The sequence below is a fragment of the Daktulosphaira vitifoliae genome, unplaced genomic scaffold, assembly GCF_025091365.1.
Source record: "Daktulosphaira vitifoliae isolate Bord-2020 unplaced genomic scaffold, ASM2509136v1 Scaffold_1, whole genome shotgun sequence".
Lineage (NCBI taxonomy): Eukaryota > Metazoa > Arthropoda > Insecta > Hemiptera > Phylloxeridae > Daktulosphaira > Daktulosphaira vitifoliae.
The window spans coordinates 36466199-36478894 of record NW_026099572.1 but is presented as its reverse complement, the minus strand read 5'-3'; the positions used below and the strand labels follow the sequence as shown (position 1 = coordinate 36478894).

The 12696-nt window shown below is 23.2% G+C and overlaps 2 protein-coding genes across 3 annotated transcripts in view; one reads left to right on the top strand and one right to left on the bottom strand.

The window, feature by feature from the left end:
• Nucleotides 1-9849, top strand: part of LOC126895754 (mitochondrial glycine transporter-like) — a 51168-nt gene extending 41319 nt beyond the window's left edge. The window contains exons 1-7 of one of the 2 annotated variants that reach the window (XM_050667951.1): nt 928-1378; nt 1439-1545; nt 4172-4256; nt 4665-4844; nt 7179-7350; nt 8923-9080; nt 9595-9849. In XM_050667951.1, the coding sequence (XP_050523908.1) occupies nt 1322-1378; nt 1439-1545; nt 4172-4256; nt 4665-4844; nt 7179-7350; nt 8923-9080; nt 9595-9714 (879 nt within the window). In that variant the 5' untranslated portion in view covers nt 928-1321 and the 3' untranslated portion in view covers nt 9715-9849. Of the gene's footprint in view, nt 1-927; nt 1379-1438; nt 1546-4171; nt 4257-4664; nt 4845-7178; nt 7351-8922; nt 9081-9594 lie in introns of those variants that run through there. The other variant, XM_050667952.1, reaches the window with a different exon arrangement.
• Nucleotides 9826-12621, bottom strand: LOC126895753 (endonuclease G, mitochondrial-like). Its single transcript, XM_050667950.1, has 5 exons — nt 12270-12621; nt 11792-11985; nt 11474-11710; nt 10603-10783; nt 9826-10083 (listed from the first exon to the last, which is right to left on the bottom strand). Exons 1-5 carry the CDS (start codon nt 12477-12479, stop codon nt 9997-9999), a joined length of 909 nt encoding a protein of 302 aa, XP_050523907.1. The 5' UTR covers nt 12480-12621; the 3' UTR covers nt 9826-9996.
• Nucleotides 12622-12696: the final 75 nt, after the last annotated feature.

The window sequence follows — 12696 nt, the reverse complement described above, 5'->3', positions numbered from 1 at the left end:
CTAGAGCGTAGGAGTATTGCAACAAAATATTTGGGAACTCTAATTACATAACTTTTTACCTAATCTAAAAAAATATTTCTATACAACAAGAAATACAAATTAATTCATTTTCGGTATATTCTATGGCAGAATTTTAGGAGTCAAAGCCCCCTCAAGTCTCTCCAAATTGCGGTCAAATCCAAACTGGACTGAATTAATTTCGTTACCCACCTTTGAACAATGAAATGATATTAAATCATATTTTTGCTTGATTTCATATGAAACTTATTGTAATGACAGTTTTAGAGAATGGGATACCGAATATCTTTATAAACGCATCTGTTTAATAACGAATACTATCATCATAAAAACGTACCTCTATATTTTTTAACTAAACTAATTGAATGTTATAATATTAATGTGCTTGCAATGTTATAATAAGCACTAATAAGGAGAGGTAAAAAAGATTTTACGTCTGAAAATTGGAATCGCTCTTCTTTCCCCTCCAAAAAAAAATTTAAGGGCTCACACCAGTTATGTTACCTTTATGTACCTATTTTATCAAAAGTCGGATACATTTCGGGGATCTTTATTGTAATAATTATTCGTTAATAGACAGTAATCAATTATAACGCTATTTTATTATATTAATTAATATTTATTAATTAGTGATAAGGGTTATATTTTTCCATCAGATAATATATTGCTACGATATTCATCTACTCCGAAATTTGATAATTTTTGTAATCGATTTCGTGAATAATCGATGTTCGGAGCTAATTTCATTCGGAGCAATCAATTAATAGTCCTATTCGGAGTATTCGTCGTCGTAGTAACATACAAATTTTTGTAACTAGGTATTCGTAGTAATTGTTGTCGGAGGATTTTTTTACAGTGTCGGAGTAAATGAATGTCGGGGCATCATCAGTTCGTGGCAATCTCCGGAACCCTTTTATTCAATATAATAGTTGATAGTCAAGAACATTCGGTCATGCAAAATTTTATTTAAATAAGATTTTTATTGTTTCATTTAGTTGTTTTAACTCGTATAATATTCTGGATAATTAGTGATAAAATTCTTAGTAACAGTTCGACGGAGTTTTTGAAAATAAACGGCTGAATCGATTGTTTTAACTATCGAACTATTCGATAGTATTCACTTAGTAGTATACATCACTAATAGAAGTGTACTCTTAATTATTTGAGCTGTTGTAATCATGTTAAAATTGCACTTTAACTTAGTTTACATAATTTACTCAACTACCTACGATCATGGATAGTTTATAAGATGAAGAAGTGTATTAATAATTTGGAAAAAAAATCACAGTTCATTTAAATTAAGATGTCTGTAGATAAAAATTCAAGTAGCTTTAAAAACATATTTTTTAGGATTTTCCAAGTAAATTAAATCAGTTAATAATATTGCTTTTGATGTTAACAAATTTATTTTATACTTTAGTACCCTTTAGTCAATTCTATTACAGCAAGTTCAGCCTCAGGATTTTTTTCTACATTAATATTTCAACCATTTGATGTTGTAAAAACAGTTTTGCAAACCCCAAAGAAGTAAGTGCTTAATCACCTTGGATTATAACTTGCATAAAATAAATGCCATCCATGGCCTGAAATTATATGGATAAAAAATTAAGTAAAATGTCTTACACCTGCAGTGTTAATAATGTAAGAAATTTGAATTTATAAGTACTATAAAATATTAAATAAGACGTAAGAAATTTAAAACTTATTCACTAAATTTTAAATTATAATTATTTTAAAGTAAAAGTCAAGACCATTCATAAATAAATTTAAAAATAGCTAAGCAGAGTAGGATCCAGAGTAGTGAAATTAAGGCAATTTTTTTAGATTATTGAATGATAGCTCACAATGGTTAAAATCACTTCATACATTTTACATATTATTCATCACAATTTTATATATTTACTAAAAATAATATAATTTTTAAATTTAAAGGTTTTGATTAAGTTAATAGACCTTAATTTATAGGTTGATTACTCATAGAAGACAAGTTATTAGTACATTTTTTTTTTAATTGTTTAGTACACAAAAAACTCTTAATTTTGATTTAGTTTTGAACGATATACATATTCAGTTGCTATTCACAACTCTTCAAAATTGACAATTTTATTGAATATTGATTGATTTTTGGCCCTAATGTCCAATAGCTACTAGAAATCGAAATTTAAGATAGTTTTTCTTTTTTCACCTTAAAGTATATTGTATGAATTTTAATGAAGAATTTTTGAAATATTTTTAAAAAATTAAAAAGAAAAAAAAATATGCTTCCTTTATACATTGATATGGATACCATGCATTATACAATTAATTATAGTTAATTAAGAATGATATAAACGAGATCAATCATATTTACCAAAAATATCTGAAGTATTATCAATAAATATTACTTTATAATCCTTTGAGTTATCAAAAAATTATATCAATATTATGTGAAAACTAAAAATATCAAAACTGACTGTTTTTATAAGGACTATAAGTTTTGAGGAGTGACCTTTTATTATTAGGATAGTAAGAATTTTTGAAAATTAGAGTACTGATAGCTTTAACTAAATATTTTTAGTTATATTTTAACATATTGTCGAGCTAAATCGATCTAGTTGGAACAAAGTCATGTAAAGAGTATCACGAAAAAAAAGCAGAGTAAAACCAATAGCTTCTCAGCAACACATTGAAGCTAATAACCTAAAAATTGAGGTTCATAATAATATAAAATATTACAGATTGCCATTAAAAAATAAAAACAAACACATTATAGTAAAATTAATACCTTCTCAGCTTTGCATCGAACCTAAAATCAAAATAAGATTCACTGCAAAACAAGGTGATTCTTTTAACACTATTTCTTTTAAAATAATAAATTTTCATGATTTGTAAATAGATGGAAGGTAGAGTGTAACTGAGAAATGACAAATGATAAAAACAGCAGTAACTGCACTTCATTTATAGTCTATATTTTAAATACTAACAACTTTCAAGGTATTGGTCCAAAAGTTGTTATCAGTCAGTCATTTTCTTTATTAAATCATTTTCTATTTTATAAGGTAGTTTAAAATGTATGTTGCCATATAAAGAAAAAGGTTGACACCCTTATAAGTTATAAGGGATGGATTTAAAAATTATTTTATAAGAGATAAATGGAAATACATATGTAACTAATAAAATTTTAAAAAACTTAATATTTTAAGAGAAATTAAGTGGCTACAGTTAAAAGTATCATTCTGTATAATAATTTTTTTTTTTTAATATCAAAATGATAATTAGATATACAATTAATATTTTTATATATTTATATATGTACATTTTTAAATTGTTCAAAAACTTGCTAATAAAAATGGTGTATCATAAGAGTCATTATTTTATATAAAATAATTGGATTTTGATTAATTCTAGGAACATATACTAATAAAAGTTATTATTAAATAATTTAGCTTCTATTAAATTATTATATTTAATTTGATTGTATTAATATATTTGTATAATAGCTTATTTTAACATATTTATAAATTTGATATACCTCTAAAAATATAAAATTTAGTATCAAATAGGTCTGCAACATTCTGTGTATATATATATATTATTATGTATTAGACTCTTAATTGCTCTTTAGTCTCCTTTTATTACTAACCCTATTCATTCTATTGAAAACATCTAAAATTATTTTTTAGGAGTATTATGTCATATACATAACATCCAACATTGTCCCTACTCATCTTATCAACCAATATTATATACTTTAAGCTTAACACCTTAAATTATAGATGGATTAAATTTGATATCTGTTTTTAAATTATTAAATGGTTTTATTTAATATCTTAGTTTATTTACTAGACTAATGAATTTGGTCTCTGATTGTATAACCGATACTTTTTATGTGCCATTTATGTGACCAATTTGTTGTAAAAATTCCTATTATAAGATACATGAATATGTAAATAATCATAATGTTGATATTTTTGTTAGAAATTAGTAGTTTTTTTATGTATACCTTGATAACTTAATATAATTATTTTGATTTAATTATATTGTTATTAGGCATTTTGCCTAATTAAATTTACAATAAATAAATATTGAGTGATAGTAGACCATCTTTTTCTTGTTATGAGATGACAATTAATAACATGAAAATTAACAAATTATTGTTATTTTTATTTTTCAGTAACAATAATCTTACTATAGTTGGTGCTATTAAGTTAGTGTGGAAACAAGAATCATATCACGGTTTTTGGAGAGGACTTGCTCCAGTAAGATAACCTATTTATTTCTCATACAAACTTTGATTACTTATTTAAATAAATGAATAATTTTAAAATTCATACCTAGTTGACTTTACATAATACTTTTATGAAATAAGAAATTATAAAAAATTCAAATATCCAATATTTTGGTGGGTAATTTTTTAATGATCCACCAAAATATTTTTAAAACACAATGGGCATTTATTTAAAATGGCTAAGATAATTTAACCTTATGCAGCCAACTAATGGTTCAAAAACATTATTTTATTGTATAGATACAAAAAAAAAGTTAAATTATTATAAAAAAATTAATTTTATACATTTTTTAAATAAGCTTATTAAAATTTTAATATATTTTTGTTAATTAATTTTATTGTCAAAAATAATAAGTTATAAAATGTATTGATATTTTAGTCATTAGCTCGTAATATACCAGGAATTGGAATACATATTTCTCTTACTCAGTTCATACATTCATATTTAATCAATAACAATGAATCGTCTATGATCAAATCTGGTTTAGCTGGTTTCAGTTCAAGATGTATTGCTGTTTCAGCACTTATGCCTTTTACAGTTTTAAAAACACGATTAGAAGTAATATATATTTAATATAATAATTTTTTTAATTTACTCACGTTCTTTTCAATTTGTCATATTATTTAAATACCTTATTTTTATCATAATTTTACACATCACCAATTTGTGATGTTACCTTATAATTACAAATTTTGTGTAACCTGTTTGTAGCTAAAATTACATTTAATAAGAATGAAAATTTATGTAATTGATCTTATTAAAATACTAGTCTTAAATATAAAATGTATTAATACTCATTAATTAGAAAATATTTTTACATTCAAATTTTTTTTATGATTTTTATCTACAAATTATATACTAATTTTATATTGTTTAAATAATGAATAATTTCCAAGTAATTTCTCCTTAGTCAAATTATTAAGTTAAAGTTTTCTTAAAAAACTATATTTACTGCTTTAATCTTAACATTTTTTTAATGCTAATAATAATGATCTTTGTAAATTTTGAGACTGATATAATAAGGTTATTTGTTGCAAGGTTTTTTAAGTTGAGTGAAATAGTAATTAAAAAAAAAAAAAGCTGAAAGGTAATTATTATATTCATTAAAGATTTAAATTTTACATTATACATTATACAGGGTGTTAGTAAATTCAATTTCACAAGTAGTAAAGTATTATTCAGTAAGATCTAAAAATAGCGAAATCAAAAACTAAAATTTCCTGTCTCCAAAATTGGGGTTTTTCTGGTTCCCCCACTTCAAATGTATTTTAATCAAAAATAAATACCACCACGGTATTTCCCATAAAATCCTCATACAATTTGAGTGATCACTCGATTTTTTGTAACTTTCACTCCCTCTCCTGAAATTTGGGTTCAAAGTTATAAAACAATTTCACTTTAGTGTGACCCATCAATTAGTATTGAAATTTTACTGTGAGTTCTGTAATGTAGTTTATTTTTAGTTTAAACGCTTACATAACGAGAAAAAACGGAAAATCCCACAGATAATGTGATATTATTTTAATTTCACGAGCGGGACGGTAAACTTGTGGTATTTTTTTTCTTGATGTACTGTCTTTTAAAATGTAGTAATATTTAAAATATGATTAAATTTAGTTCATAATAATATTAAATAAAAAAAAAAAAGAAATGCAGTTTATAAGATACTTAAATTTTTATAACAAAAAACTTAAAATAAATTATTAAACAGTAGGTGGTTTTGTAAATGAAACAGTAAATGTAATTTAAATTAAATTTTTAATCAAGTGACTCGCATTTAATATGTTTTACAATACAGGTTATTTGTTTACTATAAATTATTAGTTTTTACTGTAATTTATGCATTTTTATTGCATAAAAAAAGAAGCTATATTTTAAAAGTTATCTAATATTTTTTGCAACTTAATTAGTGACTATTGAATAGTGAACAGTATTTTTCAAACATTTAAATAAATATTAACAAGCTCAGCGATGTACCATATTCTCATTAGTGATTAATTTTGGGAAAGAGTAGTGTGCCGATTACATCAAAATAATTATTTCTAATTGTCCTATTGTAATAAAGTTTAAAATATTCATTTCAATCTTGTGATTATTTTATTTTTACAACCTACAAAGAAAAAAAATTATAATTTTATAACAGTTTTAATGATAAAAATTATAATTGGTTTGAATAAATAATAAAAGACGAAATAAACTTGTGAAATTAAAAAAATATCACATTATCTGTGGGGTTTTCCAGTTTTTCTCATTATGTAATCGCTTAAACTAAAAATAAACTACATCACATGACTCACAGTAAAATTTCAATAAAAATTGATAAGTCACACTAAAGTAAATTTTTTTTCCAACTTTGAACCTAAAGTTTAGGAGTGGGCACGAAAGTTACAAAAAATCAAGTGACCGCTCAATTTGTATGAGACTTTTGTGGGAAATACCATGGTGTTATTTATTTTTGATTAAAATAAAATTTGAAGTGGGGGAAAAAGAAAAACCCCAATTTTGGAGGTAAAAAATTTTAGTTTTTGATTTCACTATTTTTATGTCGTACTGAATATCATTCTACTACTCGTGACATTGAATTTACTAACCCTCCGTATAAGTATATATATGAAAATAAAGCTAACTATTTGTCATCTATTATTTTATTATCATTTTTTTAAAATAATCTCAGTATTTTCGAAGGAACTTAAATTTTTTATGGATGCTATTTGCTATTACTTTCTTATTACTTTTCTAGGGGTGTTCATAAAAAAGTTACACATTTGTAAGACTAAGGAAATAAATATAAATATTTTTGGAAATAATTTAATTGAAAATTTGTTTTTAAAAAGAAAAAATAATATTTTAAAAAAAGTATATTTAATGTTTTAATGTTATTTATTATTTTAGAGTGGTTATTATCATTATAGTAGTTTAAAAAGTGGATTAATCAATATGTACAAATTAGAAGGATGGAATGTGATGGGCCGTGGTTGGACTGCAACATTGTTACGAGATGCTCCTTTTTCAGGCTTATATTTTATGTTGTATATGAAACTAAAAGACTGTCAACTATTTGAAGGTAGATTTTGTTAATTCGTCCACAATAATTCCTTTAAAATCAAATATCCAATTTTTTAAGTTCTCTGTGATGTTAGTAATTCAGAAAACTTGATCAAAGTCTATTTGCAATGTTAAATCTTAATGACATAAACATGAATAATTATATAATCACATAAAATTTAAGTATTACTAACATTTACTGGGTGATTTCATATTTTCTTATTTAATCACTTTTTCCAAAAATTTTTTAAACTTAAAAAAAATATATATTTAGCAATGAAAAAAAAGTATTTTTCTTATACAAGGTGATTGTTTTAACATTATCCATTCAATTTTTCTTAAAATAATAATTTTTTTTTTGGCTTTTATTAGTTACATATGTAATTCCATTTATCTGTTATATGTTCATCCCTTATCTCTTATAGAGATGTCAACTTTATTTTAGCTTCGATGTGAAGCTGATAATATTAGTTTTACTATAATGTGTTTTTTTTTTTTTGTTTCTGTTACCACTTTTTTTTAGCTCTCACCGAACCGATTTCTTTCTACAATACGTCAAAAGATCACTAATCGTATCTAGTCGAAGAAATTACACTCAAATATTGAAAAAATTTCCCTCGTTCCCTGTAAATGGGGAAAATTTTCCAAAAAAATTACAAATTTAAAAATCGCGAATTTTCGAAATTTTTTTTACTTAAAACTGCAATAACTTATTCAAAAATGAACAAATCATTTTAACTTTTTTTTTTTAATAAATGCTTAATGTCTTTACCTATCATTTGGTATCAACCTGCCCACAGGGGGGGATTTAAAATGACATCTTTTTGAACTTAACTTTTGAAGAAAGTTTTTCGGAAAGTCTGACGCTTTTATATATTTCTTAAATTAAGGCTAATGTAATGTACTTTATTATAGAAAATAAAAATTCGGACTTTATTTTGTTTTCATTGTGAAAATGGCTACCAAATGCTATTATTGTATAAATACTCGATTTTATTTTTTACATTTTTAACTTTATAATGCTATAACTTATTGAAAAGTGTATGGATCAACACAATTTTTTTATGAGAAATAATATTTATATTCCTTTTTCATTTGACATACTTTATCTTATAATAATAATATACTTTATCTTAATCAGGATATAAATAAGGAAATAGCAGATCATGTAGCTTTTGTAATAATCCACCAATTTCTTAAAATTAAGCACTATCTAAAAAGTTGCATCGAAGCGTTTTTTATGATAGTGATTTTAATCACTGTCAGATATCATTATACTTGATCTAACTATGCCACGTCACCACTGTGGGTTTTTTAAAATGGAAACATACATGTTTAACTAACTTATAAAATAAAAAATGATCAATATAAAAAAATTACTAATCGATAATAACTATGTAACAGTATTTTAGTAGTTAAAATAAATTTCAACTTTGACTGGTAGTGAGGAAGTGGTGCAGCTATTCCTCTCTCACTCAATAATTTATAATTATTATTTTCTTATTGTTAATTTCAATTAAAATTTATATAAAGTTTAATTCATTTTTTAAGAGTTAAAAAATAATATTTCAAGCTTATTGCCTTTTTCTAGAGTCAACCCGAAAACAATCTTTTTATATTTTTAATTGTGGACTATTCTCTGGGATATTTGCATCATTTATTACTCATCCTTTTGATGTAATTAAATCTAGTCAGCAATTATCTAAGGATAGACAATCATTTATCAAATCAATAGTTTTAATACAAGAAGTAAGTGTTATTGAAAGTGTTTATAAAAACATTTTTGTTATTATTATTTTATTTTGTTCATAATATTTGAAAAGTAAATCAAACATTTGCAAATATTTGGAAGGGACTAGAAAATGTTTAATTTCTCATGAATTTCCTCAAATTGACTTACATAAATTTGGAAAAATGTTTACTTGTGGAATAAGGTGGGATACCACATTATATACATTTTAAATATCTATACATCATTAAAACGTCTTTTTTAATTTCTCATCAGGAGTGTCTTAATGAAGTTATACTTTATTTAACAATAATGAATCATTATTTATTTTAATCATTAATACTGATTAAAATCACTTATAACTTTAATATTTTTTCAATATAAATCTACAATGTATTTACTTTTTTGAAACATAAATATTAAGAAAGTGTACTTATTATCTATCCACATCAGTAATTTTTCATTAAAATTTTAATTGAAATATAAGAAATTATTAACAAATAATTGTTTGTAATTATCATGATGTTATTTTAGAATTATGGAATTAATGGATATTTTCGTGGACTATCTGTTAGATTAATCCGGCGATCATTAATGACAGCAATATCTTGGACAACTTATGAAATGTTATACACTTATTTAAAAAATAATTGAAAATCAAATTGTTATTATTAAATATTTGTCACATATAAAAATTTATTTATTTATTGTCAGAAAATATTCTTTTTACTTTAAGAAAGAAAAATGTAAGAATTAATAATTAAATATAAAAACAATTGAAAAATTGAATTTTAATATAGAAGCAATAACATTTAGAGATAAACATGATTAAAAAATAAATATAAATACAATTATGAAAATTAATACTTCCTTTATAAAAAAAATATTATATTTCTATCAATATAAATTAACAGTAATTTTGACTAATATATGGTTCTAATTGTTGATTTTGGCAAATTTATCAAGTGTTAACTGTTTGAAAAATTGCAAACCTGATGCACGTTCAATTAGCTCTAAAGGCATCTATAAAAAAAGGTTTATTTTAATAATTAACAATAAAAATAGTCACAATTTTTAACTTATTATTTATTTATTAATTCATCATTGAAGATGATTATACACTAGGGTAAATTGTTAAATTTATTTAATTTAAGGTAAATGAATAATTATTATTGTAACTTTAATAAAATATTTCTTTTTATACAAAAAGCTAAAACTTGATAGGTTATACTTCTTATCATGTTATTTAAATATTTAGGTTTATGAATAATTCAAAATAAACATATTAATTATGTAATATGTTTTTATGAACTATATACAAAACTAATTTAAAACTGAACATAAAGCCTAACTTATACCAAATTCAAAAACTTTTTGAGAGTTCAAATCAATCAGAACTTAATTATATCACTAATTTTGTTGATTATCAAAATTAAAATTATTTTAAGTATACAATCAGAAATTTTTTTTTTTATTATAGTTATACTCGCTAATATTTTAACCTTATCATGTTCATAAATATGTTATCATAAAAAAAATCACCTGAAAATCTTTCAAAGGTATATTTTTTGGAATCACTTGATTGGGCATTATGTAGCTTTCTAAATAGAACTTTGAATCATTTCCTTCAATTACAATAATCTTATAAAAATGTGTTGGGACAGCTACATGGTTATCGCCAATTACTTGATATTTCACCCATAATTTACCATCATCTCCTTTCCTAATACAAATAAATAAAGTCAAAATTAACAAATATATAACTGCAATTAATTATATAGTGTTGGTTCTTAAAGAAAATTTAGAATAACTAGTTTTACTTATAAACCGAGTATTCCTTTTTATTATTTTTTAAATGTTAAATATAAAAACTTTTAAGGTAATAAGTTCAACCTTAACTAGTATTTTAGTTTTTGTAAAAACTTTTATATACAAAAATATTGGACAGTAAAATACATATTTTTATTTAGTTTACTCAAATGTTTACTAGAAAGCAATTGAAAAATTGGTTTAAATAACTTTTACATGAATTATTAAATCCAAAAATTTTTTATGACCCTCTGATATGCAATTTCGTAGTCTTGCAAAAAAATTATTTACAATTATTGTAATTTTTGACTTGAATTTCAGTGTGAATGGTTTATACCCCTTTAAATTAGTGTTAATAGTTGAGTAGACAGGAAAGGATGTATGAATGTAAAATAAATTTCAAGAAAAAGTAATGAGCAAAAAAATATATATGACTTTGATATGCCAAATCTCAATTAGAAATTCTGAATGTCACTATTCATTTTTAAGAATGGAAGTATCCCATATGATTAATATTTTGTTAAAAAATTGTTTATTTTACTTCACATTAAAAAGTTACAAAAAAAAGTTTGTATTAAAAAATAAATAAATAAAAATATTTTACTTTGGTAAAAACATTGGTCCAGAACAAACATAAACATTTTTATTATATCTTGCTTTTTTTCTTACATATTTTTCTAACTGATTCCAAGCATCTCTATTAAACCCATTTCCAACTTGAGGGGCAATATTTGAAAGAACAAAAGTTTGATTTACTAATTCTTGATTAGATTTGTGATTTCCAGCTGCTGCTAAATGACCACGATCAAAGCCACTGTTTTTATAATCCTTATTTGTTGCTCTAAACCAAATGATTAATGAATTGATATTTGCATGATTATTATACCAATGATCGTGCAAATATTATAGTTACGATATTAACCTAAAAAATGGATGGAAAGATGTATCCTCGAAAAATTCACATAATGACCTATCAACATTGGAATTATACTTCACACTTTCAGGTGTTAAATGTTCTAAAACCCAATGAGGTATGCGATTTCTCTGATCATATGACAAAACAAAGTTGCTGTATGACCGTATATTATCCATACCTGGAAACCCATATCTCATAATCTAACAAAATAAAAATCACATGAATTTTTATACAATTTAGGAAGGAAAACTATTTTCTCTAAAATATAATTTTAACAGGAGTATTGTCTTAAATTTTATAATAGAATAAAAAATTATACATGTAAAAATATTTGCCAACACAGAAATTTGGGAAAATTAATTTACAGTACTAATGAAATAGAGACAAAATATAATACAAGCTTTTTCTGAGTAAAAAGAAGTAAACTAAGTAGTTTTTTTAAATTTTACAATTCTAACATTTATATATTAAATTCTAATCTTACTTGTGAAATTCTTTGTTCTTTGAGACTAGTAATTTGACTATCCATAGAAACAACATTATCTGCATTTACAGCATCAAATATTTTAAAACTTGAAATATAAGGGTTTGATGATGTATTAAACTTATTCCACCACATCCCAAAATAAAAACTTGATACACCAACAACAGTTAGTGTAAATGATTTATTTAGAAAAAAAATTTTGAAAAACATTTTATTATAAAAAAATATGTACAGTAAATATTTAAGAGAAACAATAAAATCGACGAAAAAGAATTAAAAATATAAAGTTAGTTTTCATATTCTGAGTGATGTGAATATTTATTTATACCGAAAGATATAATTTATCTATTTTACATTGTAAAAAATATGATAAAATTTTATTTCTTAAAAATATTTATCCTAAAAAATTAAACATTTGTATTGATTT

Coding starts and splice junctions, on each gene's coding strand:
- LOC126895753 (XM_050667950.1), bottom strand. CDS start 12,479: ATGTTTTTCAAAATTTTTTTTCTAAATAAATCATTTACACTAACTGTT. Junction 11,986..12,269: donor AAGAACAAAGAATTTCACAA/GTAAGATTAGAA, acceptor TTATTTTGTTAG/ATTATGAGATATGGGTTTCC. Junction 11,711..11,791: donor TCTTTCCATCCATTTTTTAG/GTTAATATCGTA, acceptor CATTTGGTTTAG/AGCAACAAATAAGGATTATA.